At 38.1% G+C, this 27,611-nt stretch overlaps 1 protein-coding gene across 1 annotated transcript in view; it reads right to left on the reverse strand.

Moving 5' to 3' along the window:
* MYO3B (myosin IIIB) overlaps window positions 1-27,611 on the reverse strand; it is a gene marked incomplete at its 3' end in the record, with an annotated part of 189,804 nt that overhangs the window by 41,423 nt on the left and 120,770 nt on the right. The window contains exons 27-32 of the mRNA XM_080346840.1: window positions 26,478-26,683; window positions 19,707-19,818; window positions 18,630-18,792; window positions 17,830-17,910; window positions 8,400-8,520; window positions 433-496 (exon numbers count right to left, since the gene is read on the reverse strand). Of these exons, the coding sequence (XP_080202966.1) occupies window positions 433-496; window positions 8,400-8,520; window positions 17,830-17,910; window positions 18,630-18,792; window positions 19,707-19,818; window positions 26,478-26,683 (747 nt within the window). The remainder of the gene's footprint in view (window positions 1-432; window positions 497-8,399; window positions 8,521-17,829; window positions 17,911-18,629; window positions 18,793-19,706; window positions 19,819-26,477; window positions 26,684-27,611) is intronic.

Genomic DNA, 27,611 nt, shown 5'->3' on the forward strand with positions numbered 1-27,611 from the left:
GCAGCAAAAATTGGATCAGACTTCAAAGACTATGCTGTGCTCCAAGTCACAGAGCGACTCCTCCATTTCACATATTGAATTCGAGCAGGATATCAAAGTGCTACCAAAGAACCTCAGGTCCTTACTAAAAAAGAGGCTCTAACATCTGTAGAAAGTGAAGTGCACAGACAAATCACCTCAGGGAGCAGCTAGCATTTATTCTCAGCAGCAAATTTCCAGCCTTTTGATTCTCTTATTCACTGTACCTCCCTGTCTTTCTACAGAACTAAAGTTCTTAGCAAGCAGGCTTTTGTCTCAAAGACTTCAAAACATCACTAACGGTTTCATGTTCAGATGGCTACGCCAAGCAGTCGTGAACACACTGCAGAACTGTGGACTCAGGAATTTGAAGTTATAATGGGGTGTTATTTTAGAATATAAACTTAGTATTACCTTTTTTGTTTGTTTGTCAAGGAATTCAGGCACCACAGGAGAATGCTGGCTACTGGTTTGCTGCCTAAAAGCAAAGACAAATAAAATATGTAGTTTAAATAGTGTAAATTCTTCATTCTTATAAAAGGTTTACTGGCATACACATTTTTTTGTTGGTTTTCCCTTTTCCCCCTCCCCCAATTTCTAAATATGCACATACAATCAATTCAGAGAAAACACAGATCAGTCCCATTTCCTCTTATAAGGAAGTGCATGTTATTAAACACAGTAACAGGGCATGAGCAATGAATTTGTCATTAAAAATTTGTGGATATGTGCATATGTGTAAAATTAGTTTATGAGAATTCTATAAAATTGAAGTCATGTATTAAAATTAATTTGACAAGATTTTGCATGAAACTTTTTTTTTTCAGAGCTGTGAAAAGCCATTTTCACAGAATTCAACCTTAGACACTTAAAATTTGACAGATGAGGAAGAAGTAAAACACACGGCTTTGTGTTCTCCTAAAGCCATTTGGGTTAAGCACAGAGCAAGGAGTAGGAGTTCTTAGATTCTTTGTCTATATCTGTTATTATTTTAACACCACATTATGTCACCATACAAATATTAAAGGCCAACTCCTGCTCTCATTAATGCTAATTAAAGTATCATAAAAACCTTCTGTGTGCCCTTATCCTTGTTGGCAGGCCTTTGAAGTCAATGGATCTCTTCAATAGTAAAGTCCACCCAGACAGAACTTGCTCAAGAATCTTTAGTTATGCAAAAAAAAAAAAAAAAGCTACCAATTTCATGTGATGGATAAAAAACCTGATGTCCATAGATTTTATTTGATATGCTCATGGTCCTAAAACTGAGACTAAAAGCAAGATTTTTTGATTGTCAAAACACACCTCAGCCATTGCATCGTTACCCTCCAACTCCCTCACAATCTTTCTGAAAGTACAATTCAGGGTAGTTGTATACCTACGTACAGATTAAAACATACAAAATATAAATTTCTGTCATAGATTTTGGTTTAGACAAATATATCATAGCTATTTTTCTCGCCCTGTCCTCTTGAGAAAGGGGAGTGACAGAGCAGCTTGGTGGGCACCTGGTGGCCATTGAAGGTCAGCCCACCACACTGTCGAACTGGCAGGGAACATGTCAGAAAACAGCATCAACTGGAGATGCTGGGCACCTTGAAATCAGTCGCTGAGCTATTCTGAAAATCTGGCTAGTATGCAGTATGAAAAATGGAGTAGCAATGGGAGGGCAGCTCAGCAGTATTGAGTTCATATGAACCTATCAGTGATGCTAGTGAACATTTTCATATGTGGCATCTGAGGCTGATTTTGATGTGCCCAGTATTTTCAAGTATCATTGAAAAAAACTGCTGGTTCTCCAGTTTCTGAAAAATTTTATTTTCCACATTTGCAGGAAAGCAATGTTTGGGTCAGAGAGATGAGATCCAGTCAGCACACTTACCTGGGAAGTGATGCAAGTGATTGAGGTTCGTGTGCCTGGTTTTGGGCAGGCAATGAGGCAATGTAACAATTTGCTGCTGAATGTTCAGCTACTGAGCTATAATATGCCTCAGCCTTCATATATGGACTGTCTATAAATCACTCAATTAACAAGAAACATTGACAAAAAGAGAAACATTGATTCTTAGGGTCTGTCTACACATCTGCATAGTGTATAGCCACAGTATCCTTAGCACTGAAAACAGTCAAACCATAGCAGTGTAAAACTCGTAGTGCAGAATAACTTATGCTGGAGAAAAATAGCTAGTTTTAGAGTAATTCCGGTCACTGGGGGTGTAAGTCATGGAACTTGGACCTTCATCATTTAAATGCTTTTGAAAATGTTAGAAACACTCCTAGATATTCCACTAGCAAAAATACAGCTCATTTTGCAGAAATAATATATTCCTGAACAGGACAAACTTAATCCTTGCAGCATGGGTAGATGAAAAATTCCAAAGGGGCGGAGTGGAGGGGAAAAAAAGATGATACTGAAAAATTCTGCCCAAATTTCCATTTACAGCTTTATAAATAATGAGTAAGTATTTGAACTCATTAAATGTAAAGTAATTAGAAGCTCACATGACAGCAGAATCAGGCTCAATGGGTTCCACTGCATGCCACAGAAACTGCAGACTTCCCATTTCCAACATAACCAATAACATTGATGTTTGCTATGACTATAAATAGGAAAGTGAAGCAATTAAAGGAAAGCAGAATGTCTTTATACCAGCTTTTACTGTGGAAAGAAATGAAAATTCATAATCAAAAGATGACATACAAGAAATCACAGTGTGGTCTTGACAGAACTGACATTTTCCAAGGAGGAAATTATGGAGCAATGTGAGAAAGGTGTAAGCAATAAATCACCAGGACCTGATGGCATTCATCTGAAGGTTCTGAAAAAAATTAAGCTTAAAATATGGAGATGTGACCCTTTCAAGCAGCTATCCATGAAAAACGGAAGCACACTAACATAATGATGATTTTTTTTCTTTTCCTTTTAATCAAAAGAATCCAATGAAGGTTTTTTATTGAACCTCTCTTTAGCAAGAGGCAAGCTGCAGATCAAGTCAAAGAAAGTATAGTAGAAGATAGAAGTGTTTTCATATGGAACAGTTCAATTCACATTAAGCCAGTTTTTGAACTGATCTGTGCTCATGTGACCAGAATAATATTTATTCTTCTCCCTCAGTGATACACAGATATTACGTTTACATGCTAACCCACCAGTATCCATGTAGGTGAATTGATACTGCATGCTATTTCAGGTGTTGCAGAACACTCAGAAATTCACATTGTTCATTTTTCAGGTTGCATGTAAAGCTGACCCAAGGAGAACTCCTCTAGAACAATTTTTATACCTACGCCCTACATCGATGCAGTAATGGCTGCTGGCACTAAGATGCTATAAAAGTGTCTGACTTGCAATGTCAAACTCACTGGCACAGAGATCCTACATTTCAAGAAGTCACTCTGTATTTATAAACCATAAAAACAACCTTGGCCAATCATCCAAGCCATCTCAATTTTCAGAGAAAAAATCAGCTACACATACTCAAATTGTTTTTGTCATGTTTGTCTAAGCTGATTTTTAAAATTTACAGTGACAGAGATGTCAGAACTTCCCAAGGTAACCTACACAGGACTTAACTCAGTTGACCATCAGTGAGCTCTTCTTGCTATCTAACCTAGTTCTCCTGTGCTGCAATGCAAGCTCATTATCTCTTGCCTGATGCTCAATGGAGAACAGTTTGTTCCTTTCCTCTTTACATCAGCCTTTCATGACTGGAGAAATGATACATGTACCCTCAGTTTTATACATCCCTTAGAGATATTCCTTTATGACGGTTTATAGAGAAGTGATAGTCTTTCTTGGTGAGGGACTTTCTCACTTTCTTGAAGTGCAGTGTCTAATATACTACACAAACTGAGGTCTTGACAGTGATGAGAAAATGTTATACTGCACGTATGAGGTAGTATGCACGCTCATTGCAACTACCGAATATAAACTTTGGAGCAGGGTGCAATTACTGACTGGCAGTCATTTTGTGGTACATTACAGTTTGTATACCTCTACTTCATAAGTCAAGTCGTTAATAAGTAGAAATAGACCCATTTCTGGAACTTGACTTTCAGATACATACTTCCTGTAGAACTGAGAAACACTGATAGTTATTCTTTGTCTATAACTTTCCAACCACCTAAGCTGTTATGCCTGAGTAGTTTTGTTCAGGCTTTGTTATCTGATCTTTTTAACCTAAGTCTTACGCGAATGTCAAGAGTTTTAATAACATGGATGGGTTTTGACAGTCTATGCTGACCAAAGCATGAACATGATACTAACTAGCTAAAAAGAGAAAGATGTAAGGAGAAAAATCAAAATGAATTCATCTCAAGAGTGTAAACTGCTGTTCATGTCAGGAATTTTCTAACACGCATCTTTAACACACAGAGCTCCATAAGGAAACAAAAGAGCAAAGAATACTCACTGACACACAGTTATAGTCACAGACATGACTGATGTGTAACAAAATCGCTATGTGGAAATGACACTTTCTGCTGTACTACATAGTGTAAGGCCACTCATCATGTACATATAGATAACTTATATTGTGATATTTAGCAGTCAGTGAGCTACGGCTTAGTGAGCTAGAGGCAAAAAAGAACAATACAGGAAGTATTTGCCAGGGTAAGTATCAGAGCAGTATTATTTAACACAATTTTCATTTTGGAGGGAAATGGAAAAGAAGATGGTGGAACATGCATGTTACAGATGCTTTGATGATATTCTAAAGGGATTTAAAGATACTTGAGGATGACAGCTCTGTCTGAACAAGAACATGAACTACGTAGCGTAGATTAAGGTCCTTAGTCACTGAACTGTAGATTATCCTGCTAAGAACAAGAACATTTATCAAAAATATATTCACTAGAGATAAGTCAGTCTAATAAGTTAAAAATCACAGGATGTTTCAGAAAATCACTTCTCCTTTCTTCACAGATTATTCCTAATTAGCTCAAGAGATCTCTAATACTAACTTGAAACTGTAGTTATGCCATTGTAAGATACAGCATCTTGGATTTCATGCAATAATCAATTGTAAAACGGAGGCAGACAGGAGGTGAAGCTGATGTCCACACTGGCCTCGTGAGAGGAGAGACCCGGTCACACTTGTCCCTTCTCTGCTGCCTGTTGGGCTCTCTGTGGAAGGACAAATCTGCTATTCAGAAGGTTTTTCGCTTTCCTCATTTGAATTTAGTCTTGACTATGTTTGGCTCTTTAAGGTAAGTCTGTCCTTTTAAAGTTTTGAATGAGCTATTTTGGGTAAAGGTTTGATTGTGATCCGGTTCCTTCATGCCACACAGGCCTGCAGGCACCTCTCAGTGGCTGATGATGTCGAAAAAAGGCCTGGCAAGTGTCGCACACACCGACTGGCTTTTGAGGGGGGAATCCAGCCCTAGCATCAGTCTTCCAGGTGCACATTAATCCCATGATCCTTTTTTTTTTTTTGGTAAAATGAGTTACAGGCAACTCCACAGCTCCGTGGAACTGAATGGAAGAACATTTTTTCAGTGAGATAAAGCTATATCCCTGGTAATTATTATGCTGTTTTCCTATACCTATTTCTATTCCTACCAGAGATATTTGCCAGTTCTCAGTGTGTCTTTATTTACTTGTGACATCAGCTTCATATAGGGAAGATTTTTGCATTTGAGCACAGTTAATACTGGTTTTCAAGTCAAGCATATAAATGCAGGAAAGATTTAACATGCAATGCTAAATGAGCTAATGCATGCATTTAATTAGCATCCTACATCATTTATTAGCTTAAGTTTGCTCATGTCCTGCATTCACTGGCTGAAGAGTGTGAACTAGGTATACAGATTCAATTTCCTTGAGGGAATTCAATTTTTTTAAAGTGCTCACTTTTTTTCTGAACAATTTGAAATTCATTACTTTGTAAAACAGTGTGCTTTATATATGTTATAATAATGTAACTTCTTCTTTTCTAACAGATCTTTGAAAAATCAGCAGGTTGTCATACATTTAAATGTGTAGTTATAGTCCTGTATATACAATAGAACAGAACTGCACATTATTTTGCTTTTTGACCCCGAGTACCTTTAAGCTCAATTTTAATTTTCCAAATCTACTGGTTAAAAAAAAAGAAACAAAACAAAAATAAAAGAAATTAAATGAAAGGAAATTAAACAAAAAACCCCATGTTATTATTCTATACTTTAGTCCCACAGTATGTGAAGCCACAGTGAGGCTGTCTTCTCTAGGGACAGATTACCAGCTACTGTGTTAAACATCTGCACTATTATTCAGCAGCTTTCCTGTTTCCTACAAGTTTCCTGTATGACTAAACAGCCATATGCTTAAAACACAGCAGCCCAGTAACAGCTACACGAAGAAGTGAGGATTGATTTATGGGAAGTTATCAGATTTAGTCCTAAGATTCTGAACCTCATCTGTGAAATGCTAAATATTTTCAAGTCTCACTGAAATCACTTGCCCCTGAGGCTACTGCTCATAAATTTATAGGACTGGGCAAATAATCTGCAATATTTGTTGGGGTCAAATTTGAGAACTGCCAGGAGTAAAGGCAGCTTCACAACTGCAGGCAAAAGAAGGTATGAATTAATTTATCTGTGCGATCGTGCATAGCAATCAGGACTGGGTGCAAGACCTGAATGGCCAATGTATTTTACATGGGCACCTTCAGGCCAGATACCTAAAGGCATTTAGACATTGATTTCAATAAAATTTCAGTGGCTGAATATCTTTAAAGGCCTGTATATTTGTGCTTCATAGAGCCTAAATTCACTGTTACTGAACCATGAAGTCTTTGTGAGCCTCAAGGGATGTACAATCAAGCAAGATGTACCTAATTCAGAAAAACACATTTGTTTGGAAGCCTATTTCCATTGTAAATAATTACAATTTGGGATGTCAAAGAAAACCGGTAATAGCTTATTAACTCTTGATTTTAACCATCAGTGCAGACTGGAGAAAAAATGACCCTGCAATCATCAACAGTTCTAAAGAGATCACAAGATACACACCCCTGAAGTACTTAACAAACAGAAGGAGCTGTACGCACATAAAGGGAATAATAAATTAGGAAACTCATTGCCCCAGTGAACAGTGAGTCAAGCCAAAGGCAGAGCTATGATGGTAAACTGCAATGGGTTCACTCTTTGTCCTGAAAATCATCACAAAAAAACTTTTTAATTATTATTTTGTTATATTTAGTCCTTGTCCAATGGCCTGAACCCTTTTTCTTGCTGAAAACAGAATACTGAAAGGGAGAGATTCTGATGCACTATTAACCTAGAGAATGCAGGTGGTTACACCTAGACAAAATCCTATCATCACAGAATCACAGAACGGTTGGGGTAGGAAGTGACCTCTGGAGATCATCTAGTCCAACCTACCTGCTGAAGCAAGTACAGTAATACACCAGAGCATGTAGCAGACCTTATTCAATCTCAATCAACCAAAGTTAACATCATGAGCATATACAGAGAAAGACATACCATTTTGGAGAAATTAACCATTAATGAAAAAAAAAAAACCCCTTATTGGAATAACAGCATCTAGTTATAATCAAGCAAGTCATTGGTTTCCTCAGAGAACTCTTAAGAGGTATAACAGAACTTGCATTTACACTCTCTATAGGAAACTTATAAAATAACAGAAATAAGAGCTAAAAGAAGCACTGAGATGTCCTTATGCCCACGCCACAGCAAGAGACCTCAAAACTCTTAGTCAATGAAACTTGCTAATCAAAGGGATTAATCCAGCAAATGCAGCCATGTCTCCTAGAACGCTATTGGAGAGACAGACTTTGACAAAAGCTAAAGACATGACAGATCCCTCCTGCCTCTCATACCCAAGGAAGTGTCAGGGGGACATTTGTCTGGAGTTACTCCATTGGTAAGAAGATTAAAACACTCTTCCTCTACAAAAAGGAGGGCACCACTATTGCGGTTTACAGTATTCCTAGGCTTTCTGCCAGTGACTTGTCCATCTGCTTTTTACAGCTCTTTTCTCTATTTCATTGCTGGTCTGCATGGAGCTTTACAGACACAGACGGATAACCCTCTACTCCTGAGATTTAATAACGTGTGCCACAGTCAGTTCCAAAATGCTGAGCACCTGCAATGCTGTGCACAATCTATGGTATTCTGAGTACTTTTGAGAAGGGCATAGAAACAGGACAGCAACCCAGGACAAACAGTACTGCACATAAATCTAATTCTACTAACTGGGAGAACACTGAGACGACTAAGCTGATGAGAGGACTAGCTAACCTACAGCTGCTCATCCCCAGAAAATGGCAGATTCCCTAACAGCTGGCTGGATCGTGATGACGCGCCTGCTCCTTTCAGATCTTATTGTGTGGAAAATGACTTCTGTTAGACAATAAACAGCAAAGGATTTGACTCACCAGTGGTCTTCACAGCCAAAATCAGAAGCAGAGCGGCTGCTTGTAAGTTGAGGATCTGCTACGCACCCAGTGCTGCTTTTCAATCTTGTGTAGTTTTTACGAACAATATATCCCCTGAAAGCTAAAAAACATAGTTATGAATCAGAGAAAAATTCTGCAGAACCTGAAATGCAGACTGGCACCTGGCGCTGCAGTGCCTCAACTTTTACTGAGCCAGGGGACAGAAAGAACACTTAGCACCTCACAGGGGTGACTGCAATGTTTGCAATTTTTACAACAGCTGGAAATTATACAGAGCCTTACACTCTTACTGTTATAGTGACCATTTGGCATAGCCCAGGCAAGGAAAATGCCTCAAAATGAGAACATGCCTAATTTAAATAGAAATCTAGCTTAGAATGTGTTAAAATACATATTAGAAAATCACTCCCAAAACATTTTCTTTAATTACAGCTCTGATGATTTGTATGAGTCAGAATTTTACAGAATCAGACGTTTTACCTGCTTTTATTTTGGGGCATGGGGGTGAGGAGCCAGGGACAGATATATTCACTTAAAACTAGAAAAATGTCTAGTTTTCAATGAACTTCTAATGTTCAATGAACTGTAACCATAATAAAATATTTGAAATACTTCTCATAAAAATAATCAGGGGAAAAAAAATCTACAGAAACTGCAACTTATGCCATTAATAGAAAAAAGAGTAGAACAAAACAATCAATAGAAACACTGAATGAAGTAGCAAGCATGCAGTGAAACAAAATGGCAAAGAAAATGGCAATGAGTAACATTTTGAAGATATTTACACCCTTTATTTCCATGGATTGTCTCTCTGGATTTGTGTGCCTATAAATAACTTAATTACTTCCATAATTTTATCTGATGTGAATTTGCTTGAATTCTTGACACCTGTGAATAGGTCATAAGAAAACTCCAGCAAAAACCACAGAAAGCGATACATACTGCACTTAGGACAATAGACTAAAAAGTATCATAACGTACACTTAAACCCCAAATTTTCAAATTTTATTTCTTGTAGGGTTTATTTTGAGCATTATTATAAATAGAAATACCTCGATAAAAGGGGAGAAAGGGCTGAATAACGAAGCAAGTGAATACATATCAATGCCATAGTTGTGTACAACAAGCAGCTGCTGAATAACAATGGCTGAGGGTTCTGAGGGAAAGGAGCTGTTTATTAATCTAGCAGAACTGCAACTTAAACAGTAAGACAAAAAAGAAAATGGGAGCTAAGATCAGGAAATATGATGATTTTGAGGAAAAAAAAAAAATCCCTGTCCAGGAAAAGCTTTCAAGCACCCTAAACATGCGCAAAAGCAGAGTCAGTCTGGGGACTGATTATCCGAAGGAGGAGAGGAGCCTTCTCCTTGGGGTTCCTAGAGTCCAGGGTTAAATAGTACAGCAGGATGTTGTATCGGTACAGAAATGGCGTTTGGGGCAACCTCATATAGGATCAGGGTCAAGATAACATTGTAGATTACAGCGGGAAATCAGGAGGTAGAATAAATATAGAATATAAAATAAATTGACAACAGAGAATGATCTGAAGAATGACAAGTTTTCCCTGCATCTCGTGCCTCTGATTTTAGGAAAACACTAAAAGTAGGCACTACTTGCACAACAGAGCATAAAGACTCTGTAAAATTTGTAGTCCCTCAATTATTACCAAGTTATGAGATAATTGATTGATTTCCCTTTTCTTCCATTTAATTACTCTTACAAATTTAGCTCCACATTCATGGTGGTTTTGCATAATGAAAAGATGGTGAAGGAAACAAAACAGAGCTACCTTGATTGCATCTGCTCTTTCCCTTAGGAAAGGGCCATAACTAATCCCTTCTTTTTAATTTTAATTTTAATTCCTGTTTAGTGTTAATGGTCTTCTTTTCAGCCACCTATCTCCACAAAAATATATGGACTTGTACTTATTTGTCCTGTATAAGAAAATGAAAAACATTTGAACAGTTCAAGCTGTGGTATGCAATGCACCATAACAATCCAAGCATTTCAGTGCTACTGATGTTTCCAGGGTACGAAGCAGCAAAAATTGCCTTTTAATGAGAGGTTACTAAAATAAATAACCATTCACTTCACAGAAAGCGCGACAGAAGCTGGGCCTGCTGAGGTGTTGTACTGAATACAGAGCTCAGGTATTGTGAGGCTGAGGAACTCTCCATCCTTAATAATCCCACTGGAAACGTCTGCCTGTCTGGCAGAGAAGAGGCGAACATTCACTCGCCCCATGCGATCAGGCTTCCAGTGCTTAACCATCCCCTACTGACCAGACGAGGAGCCTCCTCCGCTGCCGGCAGCACAGCCAGCTGGCCAGCAGCCACCTCTCTGCAGCTGAAACATACTGAGTATCAGTCAGCCGGTGGACTACTGTAAAGATAAAGAAGCACTGAAACAAATGAACTAATAAGATAAATCTCAGTTTTATCCATAGTAATTTCTCAACTTTTAGCAGTTCTTTGCATGTGTGTGTCTGTCTATAAAAATCAACCCTGAAACTTACTGTGATTTTATTTTTTAAAATTCTTTTTCCCAGAGACTCTTATTAATGACAGTATAAACATGTTGGTCTTTCCCTCATGCATGATACAGAACATGCTGTATCTGATATAATAAACATGGTTTTTACCCCGTGTTTTAATTTCATACACATTTTTCAAATCAACTCCTCTTCAACTTAACTTTTCCACAAACCAGTTTCTAACATTCTTCTAGAATATCTTGCATCTGACAGGTAAATGTGTATATTTTTCCCACTTTCCCTTGGACTCATGGGATAACTGAATTAGCAGGATAAACAAACTTGTCTCTCTCTCAAAAGCTTCATCAAGCATTAGTAGGACTGCACCTTTTCAACATTTATTAACTGGATCTATAATGTTTCAAAAGAAATGCATATGCAGAGAATTCTACTGGGGGAGCCTGAGAGGCTGGGAAGCTGCTCCATCACAGCAATTTGCATTACTGACTGGTGCTGGTTTTGACACTAAGCACTTGGCTCAAAGAGTGTGAAATTAGCAGACTCATGTTGCTACTGCTCCATGAACAATCACTGCATCATTGAAGAAGAATGATTACCAGCTGTCACCTCATTTTCACCTCATCCAGTCTATATTCCAAACTTTGCAGCAACAGTATCTTTAACCCTGATCTTTACATAGCCAAAGATGACAGGATCTGAAGAGCAACATAGGAAGTGAACTTAATTTTAGCACTTCTGTTAGTAACTCAGTGTTAAATGTTTTATGTGCCACAATTTAGGGCATGAATTTTTACTTCTTGTACTGATCAATTCTCACACAAAGTGGGTTTTCTGTCAGCTGCAGCACCTAGCAAACCAAGAATATATTTACCTTGGGGAGTCTGAAATTCGGTGTATTGCAGTCAAAACCCTTTATTTTAAGGTCTAAGTACCAAGGCATATACATTACACACAATGTTGTACAATTCCAGTTAGGAAAGGTCCAGGCATTTTTCCTCTGATTCCCATAGGAAATATATAGTTACAGAGCAAATTGTGAAGCACAATGTAGAAAGATCAAAGCTAAATAATCACAATTCTATATAAGTAGTATAAAGAAGGAGACGATGTAGTATTTTAAACAGCAGGATTCATTCTCAGTCATAAAAAATCACGTTAAGCAGATATTTTCTACACAGACACATTTTTAACCTACAATATAACCTAAAATAGCATATAACAGTAACTCAGAAATGAAAACTCACTCTTGCTGAAGAGAAGATATGGTAGTCTGTAATCAGAAGTTGATTTGCTACAAACGGGATATCACTTCCTTAGTTTGCCTAGTTAGAAGAGCATTCAGCAGTTTAACTAACAATATCTGAGAGGATTTGGAGCCCACAAATCTGATTCTTCACTCCATGCCAAGTTAATTCTCATGAACAGTAAAAGGGATGGAGAGTCACATCCTTTGCTGGTTCCCACGAATACCTCCCCTCTTTCACCTCTCACTCTGGATGAATATTGGGTGATGCCTGTTTAGTAGCAGAAAAAAACAACTCTTGTCTTCAGTTCCCCAGCAGAAGCATTATGAGAAAGTAAGTCACAAGTTCTCACATACAAGCAGTAACTACCAGTAACAAGCGGTGATCATGAGTAAGATTCACCAAGGCTGCCATCAGGACTGGTGCCACTGATGCATATCACCACTTGGACACAAAGTTTTTAATTACTACACATTATTACAGTCACTGATCTTGAGACTTGGTCAAAGGAAAAAAAAAAAAGTGAAGATAACAGTGAAACTGTTTGTCAATATCAGCAAGTGAACGGAATAGATTTTCAAACATATTGTTGGACAATGTACATTGTTGTCCCTTCCTGATTTTAGCAAGGGTGTGAAATCCCGTAAGCGTGGTCTCCTTTTCATCTCCTCAAATCCAGGAGGGAAAACGAAAAGGAAATGCAGACATATTCACATCGACAGAGCTTAGCTCAGAGATGGGGATAGAATCTAGGACCTCATACTTGGTAAGACCACCTCACTTTTGCTAACATGTTGCCTGCACGTGAGCCGCAGGCTTTTAATGGTTACTAGAGATAGATGCTAAAAGTGAAGAATTACTGGACACCCTAAGCTAGTACAGAACACAAAGAGATGGAAGAAGAAAGTTAACCAAAGCCATGCAGCCTGTACAAACCAGTCTGGTTTACCCTGAATGTGAAATCAAGGTCATACAATGAGTCAGTTCAGCTGCCATTAAGAGAAACACACATATCTCTTCAATGGTTCTTGCACTGGAAATGTAGTTAAAAGGAAGAAAATTAACGATACAAAAAAGTAAAACAGGATCTGCTACCTAGTGGTTGTTATTTTCAGGAACATTTTAAAAATATATATTTTTAGATATATTTATAGAGTACTTAGAAGGTTTTGGAACATTTTTGTCATCTAATGCTTAGATCGATACAACAGTATTAGCCGAATACATGTACACGCATATGTACATAGGTATATAAATAGATGGATAAATATAGAGTTTTCAAGAAATACTTCCTTGTCTTCTATTGAAGCAACAATACCTTTGCTGTTGAAAATCGCCAAGGTAACACTTGTATTAAATGCTCACATTTATTATAAATGTAAAAGAGTAAATTACACCAGTTCTCAGGCCCTTTTTTATCAGAAGGGAGTGAGTTTTGCCAGAAGTATGTTAGAGATATGTAAATAGTGAGCAACACTGCCTAGGCAGAAGTTATAGAAAGCAAGCAGTTTACAAGAGGATACTTCATCTGGTTTCCTTCTGAACATCCACCACTTTTTAGTGAAAAAAAAAAAAAAAAAAAGAAAAGGGAAAAAAAGGCCCAAATCTTGAGTTCTTGATACAGAATTTTCCAATACAGTGTGACATATGGTGAGTGTGCGAGCACGTGTTGGAGGAGGAGATGGTGGCTCAATGGATTAGTCATTTGCCTTTCACCTCTGGAAGCATAGTTAAACTCAGTCCTGACCAGAGCTGCACACTATATTCCAGATGGCTAAAGTGGGCCTAATTAAAATGAATTCAGTGATGTCACCTCGGATCTAAGTGAATCGCATGCACCACTCATTTGGCATTTTGGCAATGTCAGTTCACAAATGAAATAACCAGATTAAAATCCTCCCTTAAGTCTTTAGGGACAATGGTCACACTATATGGAAATACATGCTATCATAACTAGAAAACATAATTGTATTATCTGTTGCTCTAAATCCTAATTAATGAATTATTCTAATACAAAGAAATACTAAATGAGACTTGCATGTGAAGTAAATCAGTGCACCAACATTTCAGTCAGATAATTCAGTGGATATACACACTGATTTAAACCAGCTGTGAATCTGGCAACATAATTTTAAAAAATTCTTCATTTTAACAAAATATTTTTCCTTTTATGTAGATGTAAATCAAAACAATACAAATCACAATTACAAAGAAATACTCAGAAGTGTAAAGTATTGTTAACTCAAATACTTTACACAAAATCGTTCTTTACAATTCATCGCTAAGTTAAAAATGAGGATTTTCTAACCTTCACAGTTTGGGAAAGTGTGAATGGAAGAGTGGGAAAGATCGCCAGTACCCTGTGTACCATTTTAGCCACCAGTCTAATAACATTTATGTATTCTGAGAACCTGTGATGTAGATATGCTGAAGTAGGGTAACTTCTTCTTCCTCATCTAATTTAAATTCACAAATATTTTGTTTCCTAGCAAGGGTGTTTTCCCCCATCTGAAATAGTGATTTTGTGTGTGTGTGTGTAATATAATACACTCAGGAATTGTATCCTCATGTACATTGTGAGGGTTGGTTTTTTTCTAAGTTTGTTTTTTTCTTCCAACATTTCTTCAATGGATAGTGAACTGCTGGGCCCACAGAGATCTCCAGACCACCAGCTCATGTATTTGAAAGGCATCTGTTTATTTTTAAAATGCAAATGCAGCCTACCTCAAAGACTGACTTGCAAGAAATGAACAATCTGAACAAGTCAAGAGGTTTCCAATCAGGAGCTGTGTTCTTCCTTTATATCAGGCTATGATCACTTGCTGTCAAAACCACTTAAACAATATCCTGGAATCTGAATGAAGTCCCCCCACAATTAAAATGAGCAGGATAATCCTGCAAGAATTATTCAGGCAAATCATTTTTCACACAGTTTAAAGTAATGATAAGGTCATTTACAAAAGAAATCAGCGCCTTTGAAATGCTGACTTGTAGACAGAGGACTGCCTGGAGGAGGGCCATAGATAACAGTGAAGACTGGCCTCCTAACACTACCCTCGCAGTCTTTGGAACTGATTCTGATGAAGAGAAGGCCCAATAAGGTTAATACCCCTACTTTGATCTCTGTCAAAGCGTACCAGCAAGAATTAATTTACATTTCAGATGAAAAAGGTTGACAGCATGAAAAGGCATCTTGTTTCTGGTATGTGAATGTGCTGTAATAGATCGGGAATTCTGAAAGGAAGTTCTGAGGAAGCTAAAGGGATAAGCCGAGCGGCTGCTTTTATTGGGAAAGAGATGAAAGGAAAACAAATTTCAATATGCGCTGTTCTGTAGAAACATGTAAGCCAAATGCTTCCTAAATTTCAAGGCCTGCTTGAGCCGGGGGTGGAGGGGGAAAGGAAAGGGAAGTACATATATTTTAATTATATGGTTTTGCTAATGTCTGGATGACAAATGCAAATGATATATCCCACTGCCTGAAATGCCTCATTTTGAAAAATATACAAAGGTGATCATATTCCATTTTACTGAAAAGCTGCCTTGAACTACATACTTGCATTTTAAGACGTGCAGGGAAGGGAGAGATTTGGAGTTGCTTTTGTCTCCATGTCACCAGGCACTTGGACAGTGTAATGTAAACAACAGAAAGACTGTCAGTGTACTTTAAAAGCTGGAAAATGGCCACCATTAGCAAGCACAAGCTTTGATTTGAGATACAGAATAATTAGCATATAGCGGAGAGAAAATGTGCACAAGAAGAATTTTCAAGTAAGAAGTCTTAGATACAGGTTTCCAAAGGCAGACAGAAATGTGTTGAGGATTATTATTATTATTATTATTATACCCTTTTGAATGCAGTGCCAGGATGGGAGGAGCAGACAGCCTAATTAATACAAAGGTGGACTGTGTCACTCTTAACACTATAGTCCTAATGCTTCTTTGCCCAGATTGATGGCTGAAATTGTCGATTGCCAGGTGACACAGGAAGAGGGTGTGTGTGCTAGTGGGAAGAGCGCTACCAGCATTCCTCCAGCTTTAGGTCCAGGGGGCTCAACAGAAGTGTCCAAATTCAAGGGTATGTGTACACTCCGATCACCCCTGCTCTATCATGTTCCACATGTCTCAGAGAGGGCAGACAGCAGAATAAATCCGTGGCTTTCTCTAAAGAGCTAGTGATGAGCACGCACCTCCTACACAACTGAAAATACTGGCTGGATAAAACTTTAAGGTAGAATGTCCCCTACAGTCTCCAAGTGATCCCACTACACACCAGCTTCCTACCGAACCTGAGATAACTCTTGTCTTTAGGAACTCGCAATAGTGAGACAGTGACGAGTCAACTGTTTCACTTGCCTTTTTATGGCAAAAGGCTGTTGTAAAAGTCAGGAAATCAAAGTCCAGATATGGCCAAGTGTAAATGCAGCAAATGCTTCAGGATAGTTGGAGGGGTACTTTAAGATCTGCTCTCTTTGCTATCAGGAAAACAATAGGAAATGACAACGCAAAGGAGAGGAAAAAGGGGAGAGAATGCTTCTGCAGTATCCTAGTGCTTGTTGCATGGAGAGAAAAAAAATTCCTCCTTAACAGTTCTCTATTTAATAGAATATTCTGCATTTGACCCCAGAACTATAGTTCATGATTCCACATAACAGTAGGCATACAAAGCTATCCATTTTATTATTTATCCTACTGATACTCTGTTCCTTTCTGTAACTAGATTGGTATTTGTTTTCTGCTGAAAGTCACAGAGATGCTTAATTTCAGAGTAGCAAATTCAGACAAAAGAAAAACAAATTTATTTACTGGAAATAGTTTAGAACAAACTAAAAGACTATTTAGAACACATATTTTTCAGACTGACTTTACACTATATGATAGAGAATAGAGAGGTGACAAAACTTAAGGAGTCAGCACAGGAAGCTGGTAGAATAAAGGTGGTACCTTGGTTTATCTGTAAATACATTTGCTACAACTCACTTTTGATCGGCTACAGCCTTTCAGCCTGGGGTTGGACAGGGAAGGTGCATTACACTGCATCACACGGAGGCTGCTTCACATTGGCAGCATCTGAAAACACCATCGAGTTCATGGCACTGGATCTTAGATTTCTGTGCCATATGGTACCCTGCTCTCTAGCAGAGACCTACACACCCCTATGGGCCTGTTCCTCCAATAATCTCTTTAAAGTTTATTCAAATTCATATTGATATGGCTGCATAGGAGTCTGGCAGAGAGTCAAAAGATCGGCCAAAGCTGGCAAACCCAGCAAGCAGTCAAAACAAAAACCTGGCAGCCTGCCAAGATGAGGGCTGACACAAAGGCAGAGAAATGCACGTCCAGTGCCTCCCATCCACACTTCAGTCAAATCAGTTCAGTGCTTCATACAGCTTTACATACAGTTGAATCATATCGACTGTGCTCAGAAGAATCTTAAAGAATTAACATCTTTTAAGCAGCAAGTTTTGCTTCCAGAGAAGTACTTACAAAAAGTACAAAGTGCCTGATACCTGTCACTGGTGTCATTTGATACTGAAGCACAAACGACCAAAAGTAAAGTTTTCGATAGCTTTTGTTTGTACTGTGTGTATTTCTCTTGGCTACAAATACTGACACATGAAATCACCCACAGCAAAATAGGTGTTGGCAACTGAAATAATGTTTTAATTACCTGCTTGAATATGTATAGCGGCATCAGTTCTTCTGTTCCTTATTTCCTTGTACTTCCTGCGAGCTTCATATCCTCTCCAGGCTAAAAATACAAAACCATGTGCTGGAAATTACATTTATTTAAGGAAGTGCTACAGAGTCTACAGAGCCAGAGATGTGCTGAAACTTTCATCCCTCCTGCCACAACCACTCCAGCCTCCATCCCCAGTACCTCTCCCCCACCCACCCACATGTTGAACTCTGGGTTCACGACTGCAGGATTCACATTCCCACAACTTCAAACACTGCTTCACTCAGCCAAATTTTAATTGTCACCATGTGCTCACTGATGTCCTAATCCAAAAGGCAAAGGTACATGATCATGTCAGCACTAGAATTCCCCTCCTCACACAGCTCCCCAAATTCAATTTAAGGAAGCCTCCTACATTACCGACAATCAGCCACTCAGGCCCAGCCCACGATGTATGTTAACTGGAATTCTGGTATGCATGAGGGTGGGGGGCACGTTACTTCATTTCATTTATGTGCTGCATGCTAGCACAGACATATCTAACAAAATTTTCATTTTGTGCACAGGCACCACATCCAAAATACTAAAATATTTAAATAAAGACATTATCAAATACTAAGGTGACAGCTTAGAGTAAATCAATAATATTTGCATCAATTAGCTGGAGAGAAAAGCACCTCCGGTTATTTTGATTTCAAAATAAACTATTACGAATGAATAAATAATGTACATGCAATTTAACAGCTTGAAATGCAAAGACACTCAGTGAAATAGGGAATGTGAACATTTACCTGACTGTATGGTAACAGCACTATTTTCTCTTTTCTCTCTGACTTTCTTGTACCTCCTTGCTCCAAGCCATCCCTTGATATAGGCTTGCATGACCACCACTCTCCCTATAACTTCTCGCAGGAACAAATTTAACTGCTCTATATGGTAATACTTTAGAAAAACCTGAAATGGAACAACAAAAAAATCACTATTACATGCAGGCAGTAACATAATCTCTTGTATTCTGCCTTTTCTTTAGTCTCCTATAAGCCTATTCTAGGGCACTGTTGCTGAGAAAACTAGTAAAGTACTGGTTGTTATCGTAGCAATCTAGTGAATCAAATATTTGCTCTCAATGTGCTTGTGGAATTTCATTATTCCACTGATTATAATCACCCCATCACAAAATAAACTACATATTTATCCCCTTCACAAAGTAAATTGGCTGGAGGATATTTCAGGTATCAACAATTTTGAAATATAACCTTTCTTGTCAGCGGGAAAATAAATCCTGAGTTAAATTTGGTTTTAGACATACTACTGTCTAACAGCATTCTGCTTCAGGAGGCAAATCCTACGGGTGCTTACATCTACTTTATCTAGGTCTTGAGCATGAAATTCTCCTTGTTTTTCCTTTGTGCACTGTAAAACAACCCAAGATATTCTATAACAACCATTTTACAGAAGTCATCCACTCCATTTGGAACCATGAACAAAGGCTCTTGACACCCAGCAGGATCTCACCTGAAACTCCACAAATGGATAATGTACCAGCCAGACTCACAGGATGGGCCAGTGTGGAGTTTCAAGTCATGCCATGATTAAGAGGAGGAGGAACTTCAGGGAGGCACCACCACAGCAGGCACTGACAGATGTACAGCCTGTGCAGAGCATGCTTTGGGGAGGTACTCAGTACACCTCTCCTCTTGCAGCACTAACTCAGCTGGCTTGGGAGGGCACCTCTGTCACCTGGGAGGCTAACTGGAGCAAATTTCTTGCTCTTTTGTTCATTATTGCAGTGCTTTTCAAACCACTATTAGACACGTTTTGCTATTATGAAAGGATAATATCCTTAAGAAAATGTTAGCATCCTCTACCTTCGTTTTGCCCAGAATCCAGTTGTCTAGTTTAGATCTCTCCAAAATGGCAAGACAGTTTTCTCTGCTACCAAGGGGAGTCTCATGTGCCTTGAATGCAAGGTAGTAATACCTGCAAAACCAAATCACAAAGAAATAATTGACTTGACAATCAATATGTACTTTCATTTTCCATCTAGAGAACTCACGGGCCAAATTTTCTGTTATACTCAGTCCTCTTCATAAATCATGACACAGCTGTCATGAACAGATATTTGAGAATATATATATATATGACATAGGAAAATAAGAGGCACTATAGTGGTGACAAGAATCTGATGCATTCTAGAAATCCGCAGTTGGTGTAATAATCCATAAAGGTCTTTCAATAACCAGTGCAACTGAGGAAACACTTAAGGTTGCTCTGAATTTTTCAGACAAGTGAGTGAATGAATGACAGGGAGAAGAAGGAAAAGTGCTAGAAATCAGAGTAAAAGAAAGGAAGGCAAAAATAAAACTTTTTGCCTAACTTGTGTAAAATAAGTGTGCCATCTACAGAACTGCATAACATACTTCAGCACAGTTACATCTCACTGCAAGTCTGCAAATTCTGTTGAATAAGTGGGTGCTACCTGAGGTGTTCAATGGACTTTTACAGATTTGAGAGGGAGAAACGTCAAATGCTAGCACCAAAGAAAGTGAAAAGCACCAAAAGTAAGCTATACATGTTATTCCAGCAGAAAACGCACAAGTCTGGAATATTTCAGTGTTCTTCTATGTTAAGCCACTACTTTTATTTCTATTTTTAAAAATAAAGTTTATAGTCCGTCACATGTTGTCTCACAAACATGCAAATATTCATGCAAATCCACGTTATTTTCTTGAGTTATGCATTCTGCTTGAAAATGTCCTACACATAACACATATTAATCTACATGTTTCCTAAAAGGATTTGACCAATCACATTAGCAGTAGCAGTAAGACTGCATAAGAGAAAAGTGAGTTGCCATAATTTCTCAGATGAAACTCTAGAATTGTATCTTTCTTAACCAGTGTTTCTTACACTGCACTACAACCTATCCTTCACAGACGCAAATTGTATTCCAGACATTAAAATGGGATTAATTGTACTTAGTAGTCATCAGGCACAAACCAACATATTTTAAAAGTTGAATTTATTCCCAGATCAAAAATTGCAAAGCTAGGACATGCAGCGTTAAAGTTGAATATTAAAAAAATCCAGGTATGCTAACACATGGAAAACCTCAGAATGATGCTACGCATTAACTAGCTGATTATGGTGAAGGCATTTTAGTGTTGGTCGCTTTAGATTAGATTAACTGACCGTAAACAAATGGTTCAAGTTCTCTCTCCTCCTTAAACGGTGAACTGTGCAACTGGTCAATAAACAGCATTCAAACAGCACCATTAACTACTATGCCCATGTCTATTTCTAAAGTTCCCTTCACATTTCAGACTTAAAGGCAGCATCAGTTCTACACAATTAACTCAAAAAAGTAATGATTAACCCTTTTTTCTCTTCAAAACAAATCTTTGTACTAAAATATACTGGCCTGAGATGGAGAATAGACAATGATATGTGAAAAGCACAAGGTGCAAAAGGGCAAAATCCATTTCTGACCAGTTCCCCACAAATAGTAAGGAGATTCTCAACATTCCAAAAGATCTTTGCTCCTTCTCAGCCTTGGAACTGGAAAGCTTAGGACACTCATGTTTTTAGCACTGAAAGAGCTGTTAAATAACTTTCAAAAATTCCTAACTTGTATTCATTGCATCTCACCACTTTCCGAAACTTTCACATCTGAATTCATACAACTAATTACATTTGACTCTATGTCTGGAGTATGAATGAAGCAATGTAAATGAAAAATGAAAAACATCTAAGATACTCTTGAAATGCAGTAGCAGATACCTAACATGGATGCTGTAAATCACCAGATGAACATAAAATGACAGAAATACTCTCTGAAAGACATCATTTGGTCCATTCTTCATATATAATTCATAAGGGGTTATCAGACTTTTCATTTCTAGAGGTTTCATATCTTTTCCATTTTGCAAACTTTTACCAGTATTCTGTGAATAACAAGAGTCTAGAAAGTACCTGTGGAAGGTAGAGCAGTTTACCATTTTCTAAGTGTACAGGAACATTATGCAAAACTGGGGAAATCTCAAAGCCACTGAAACAAATAAACAGTTCCGTGGATAATAGTAATATCAAAATATGGGGTATGTTATAATTTTGTTTCCAGAAATCACTTCAGGACTTTGGTACAGTGCAGACTCAGTGTTAAACTAAGTTTGCATTAAAAATACATCATTTTAAAAGCAAACATTTTTTTTCTCTCTAGCAAACATGTTGACTTCTAATTTAATTCTGTGCTTCCCTGATTCTGAATAATAACAAGTCTATCACCACTGTATTTTGGGGGTTAGAAGAAAGCATGCACTGAGGTAACATGTTTTACAGGATTTTGCAATATTTGACCAGTTTTTTTCCTAGCTCCACTCAACACAGAATGTGACTCATTAAGGTCATGAGAAGCGTAATACTGACGGTTTAGAGACTGTGTGTTCTAGGTGTACCAACAGTGACCTGATGCAAATTTGCACCGTCAGACTGAAAAAGCAGTACCAGCCTCACTGGGATCACTGTCACAGTAATAGGACTGGTATTGCCATGAACATATGATCTGAGTAACATCATCTGGCTGCTTTGGAGTAGGTAGCGCTTATAGGAAAAGTGTATCCTGCATCCTAATGCAGTACAAAGAACTTTAATGCAGGACATAAATGGGCAGAGAAGAAAAAAGACAATCCTTAAATGAAACCTGTACAAAGCTTTTCAACACATCCCTGTGTGCTTTTGAGGCGCTTCAAGCATGACAGCATTTAGCACCATTAGACTCTCAAGACCCTTATTCTTCAACCCATGTACAGTATATACCATATTCCACAAAAAGTGCCTACAGCTGGGGGTATGTGGCAAGGACATACCTGCATACCTCATCATGTCATGTGAAACTCCAAGGGCTTGGGCACTCCGACAAAGCACGAAGGGTCCCACCCAGTGGGACTTTCAGTGCGAGTCCCCACGAGAAGCGCACACCTCCCACAGCTGCTGTGCAGTGCATGGTGAGGATGCAGCCCCACAAGCTGGGCACAGCTGCCCACCCTGGTGGATCAGTAACCTGTGCCTGAAACCCGTGACTCCAGCCTGAGAAATGGGCCATGCTGCTTCACAGCAAACATGCAAGACAGACACATGATGGCATGGGGTGTGGGACAAGGCCGATGGAGACAAAGTGCCACGGACCTGACAGGTCTGCAGTGTTTATAGAGGCTGCAGATTACATTTTCTTACTTTAAGTAAAATAATATGTATATTTATTTACATAAAACAGATGCTTTTATTGTTGGTAAAAGAAACAACGTGTGAATGAGTGACAATTAAGTCCTCTCCTTACCATCTGTTTTTTAACCCAATAAACTATCTCCAGGTTTGCAACACTGAAATTATCTGTTCTACAAAACCCCAGAAGACAGTAAAGAGTAACATTAGACAGAGTTTTATCTTTTGTTTACCTCCCACCTGATAAACCCTGAATGGTTCTGTTCCCTGCCTTTGATTGTTTTGTCCTCATATTTCCTGCTAAGAGTTTACAAAACAGCATTATTGAACAGGCAGATAAGAAGCACACCTATTTGTTTAATAACATCAAGGGAGAAAAAGTGCTGGCTCATCCATTTTGTTGTTAAGTTGCTCAAAAGGATCAAAATACCAATTAACTTGCTGGCTTAGAAAATCTTTGATATCCTCACATTTACTGACATTCTGAAACTCCCGTTCATACTTGCCTAATGTCTTTTTGATTATGAACAAAGAAGTGCCAATCTGTTTAGCATTTGACCTGTTTTTTCAAACATTTTTATGTATTCAACTACTTAGTTCCTAAAAACACTTGACTAGTCATGGCTGTAAGTTGAAGAAAAATGTTTCTTGTTCCACTGATAGCTTTTTAAAGTGTTGTTCTTTTATTTCTTTGTTTTTGTTTTTCCTAAGAGCAAAACAGAATAGAATTGATTTATAAATAAAGCATGAACTGAAAAAAGGAGCAAGAACATCCCCTCTCTCACCCCCCCGTTTATATTCTGAGCTCATGAAGTAGTCTATGCAGTCGGGCAAATTGGTAAATCTCCTCACACTTCCCTTGTTGACTTGTTTTGACTTTCTTTCCTGAAAGAATTACATCAAGTTGGACTAAAAATTCGGGGAGTATCTGAAAACATGTTTAACACAACTTGCCCTTATCTGTAGAAATGGAAAGCTACAGAACTACTTTTTCTTACCATTACTTTTCAAGGTTGTACTCAAATTCAGTGCACTTCTGAATGAACCGAATCTACTGATATGAGGTCTAATTTCTTCTCAATTTACACTTATTTCGGTGGAGTTGATCTTAGTTCACTTGTGTGTAAATTGAATAAAAGTTAAGGTCAGTAATTCTGCCTTCAGCCTCCTCAGGATGTTGCACAGATGTGGTAGTGATCACAGAAATTAATCTCTTTGTTAAACCTGCTTTTGAATGGTGACCTTACTATAATTAGTCACATAACTGTAACATGTGTAACACACAAAAAGGTCAGGGGGAACCTATGTCTGAAAATTAAATTGCTGTGAAAGACAAATGAACATGTTGGTTTATCGTTTCTGGGATACACATACTCGAGTGTTTTCCTATTATGTATTCATTTGGTATATTAATATATTACAAACCAGAAAAATTTGTAATTACAGAATCACAGAACATTAGGGATGAGAAGGGACCTCAAAAGATCATCTAGTCCAATCCTCCTGTGGAAGCAGGAACACCCAGATGAGGCTACACAGGAATGTGTGCAGGTGGATTTTGAATGTCTCCAGAGAAGGAGACTCCACAACTCCCCTGGGCAGCCTGTTCCAGTGCTCTGTCACCCTCACTGAGAAGAAGTTTCTTCTCAAATTTAAGTGGAACCTCCTGTGTTTCAGTTTGTACCCATTTCCCCTTGTCCTATGATTGGTTGTCACCAAGAAGAGCCTGGCTCTGTCCTCGTGACACTCACCCTTTATACGCTTATAAACATTAATGAGGTCACCCCTCAGTCTCCTCCAAGCTCAAGAGCCCCAGCTCCCTCAGCCTTTCCTCACATGGGAGATGCTCCACTCCCTTAATCACCTTTGTTGCCTTGTGCTTGACTCTCTGCAGCAGTTCCCTGTCCTTCTGGAACTGAGGGGCAATGAATTGATTAGGCTATGGTTTATCATTCAATATCTCTCAATGCAAGAACCACAGATTTCCAAGACCAAATGACTGATTTACAACCAAGTAAATTTACCCAGTCTCTGGGTTTTAGAAAGGCCTGTGAAACTGCTTATGTCTCTTCTTTCTCAAAAACATCAGCAGCTCCTTCCCTCTAGCATCATGTAAATGACTTGTGTTCATTAGATTCACTAACTCCATATTCTCTGGCCGAGCAACATCCAGTTCAGAAAATAACACTGAATGCTTGATACAGCCATTCACTACTTGTTCCTGCTGCTGAGTAGTTGATTGCTTAATGGTAATGCTTCTGCTCCATTACCAAATTATCAATCCTACGATTGGAAAACAGTAAATACTACACAAACACATAGAGGAAGCCATAATGATCATAGAAACATGCCATCATAAAGACAATAGCATATCCTGAATCAAATTTATAACTTTTTTCAGATTGAGAATTGTATTAAAGCTAGTAATAGTAGCCATGACAAGAGTTCAGGTGAACTGAGGTTATCACTCATGACATCTCAAATATAAAAGGCTACAAGGCTATGAAGCTATTATGACGACTATTTCTCAATCACATATCTTTCTTGCACACGAATGTTTATTCTAGTTACACCAGTGTACTGCACGTTTTCATTTACTTGGCTTATGTCAGTGTACAGGCACATGCTCTCGATCTTCTCCAGAGCACAAGTAGTTCTTTTCAGCTGAATTTGCATCATTTCTGAGGTAACAAAAAATGAGGCAAAGCTATGGAAAAGAGGTGAAAAGGGTGGAAGAAGAAGAAGTGCAATGGCAAAATAGGTGGGCAATGGCAATTTTGGTTTTTTTATGTGAAGATCCTCTACCTGGAGAACTACACCAGTACAGCACCACAGATATGAATTCATATATTAAATTTTTTCACTGTGACTTCTCTACACACTAAAAGATGTAATAAATCAAATTCAATACCTTATTCATAAAAATATTTTAAAACATTTTTTACAATACATTATATCTGAAATTAATCAACAAAAATGTCCCTGGACTATTCCTAGTTTTCTGCCTAATCTAATTAAGGTTTTCAACCTTGAAATTAACACTCTCTTCAGATATTTACTTCTTTTAAACAAACACAGCTTTATGTTAGTTCACTCTTAAGCATGTACAAATTCTTCATACATTGGCTGAAGGTCACTGACCTTCCAAATCCTTGTATTAAGATGCAGAATTTCCACTTGTTGCTTCTAGTGAAGGAACCATGGGGACAGGCTTGCTACTGAATACAATGTGCTCACTGCTGGTCTCACATTGACTTTTCTCCATTAGAGCTTAGCTATCCTTTTTAGTCTTTATCTCTGATAGTCACTGCTCTCAGTAAAGAATTAGATTATACAATGTTTGTAGAACTTCCTGTACTTAAACATAGAATATATTTTATTGGAGTTTTAAAACAACAGCCACGTTAGAGAATTCTTACCTTTTCACAAACTCTTCAAAGAGGATGCGATGAGAATACCCTTTCTGACGTATTTTGACAGTTTCCAGAATTCCAGTGTATCGTAGCTGCAGTAGAACTCTCTCATGAGAAAACATCAGTGCTTCTCGATCATCATTAGGTTTAATGCAGCGGATGAAGTGAGGCTGTCCAACAACCATTTTGGATAAAAGATCCATGAGGGAATACTAGTAAGGAAAATTTAAAATGATGCACAGACTTGACAAAAAACAGTAATGCAACTACTTAAGCAGGAGATATGTAAACAGCGTGTAATGCTTGACTACATTTTAATCTGTAACGTTAATCTGCATTGATGTTTTATTTATTTTTAAGCTTTAGGTTAAAACCCATAATATATTAAAAGTGTTCAATTGTAAAAAAAAAAAATACTATTTCTTATTTCTTACTTGTTACACCTTTCTCTTTATTTCTCCTTATATTACATTTCTGTAGTTGAAGAAGGTCTATACTAAACAAACAAACAAACAAAAAACAACAACGCACATTGAAAAATATCCTAACTATAACTCTACTGTAGGCGCATTTGACTAATCAAATATAACCAACAGAAGAACAAGCTCCACTGTGAAACAATCATAGAAAATCATGGGGAAAGGGTTGCAAGAAGTCATCAGTTCAGTCCTCTGCCTACAGAGAACACTAGATGTACCGGTACCACTTCAGGCACATCTCTATTTAATGCATTTTTCAGGATCACTGAGGGTATAGAGTGCACAATCTCCCTGGACAATCTACTGAAGTGCTACGTTATCATGACTGTTCGTAACATTATCAACATCTAACCTAAATCTTCCTGCTGAAATGTAGGACCATTACTTTTTCTCCTTTGTACCACAGACACGGAAAACTATTTATTCCATTGCATTTTGCAATAAAATGAAAAAAGTGCGATCAGATCATATAGATCTGCTTTTCCAATGACTCCTCTGGGTACTGATACTTCTGCTTCATCTTCACCTCATTATGCCACTGTATGATCAGTATTTGTGGCAAATACACTCAATCTCAAAATCTTGTATAATTCCAAGCTGACTGTGGTCACTTTGCTGTAGGCTGCATCCATATTATGGCGTACTTTCACACTCATTCCCC

Source organism: Nesoenas mayeri, assembly GCF_963082525.1.
Source record: "Nesoenas mayeri genome assembly, chromosome: 6".
NCBI classification, from domain to species: Eukaryota; Metazoa; Chordata; class Aves; order Columbiformes; family Columbidae; genus Nesoenas; species Nesoenas mayeri.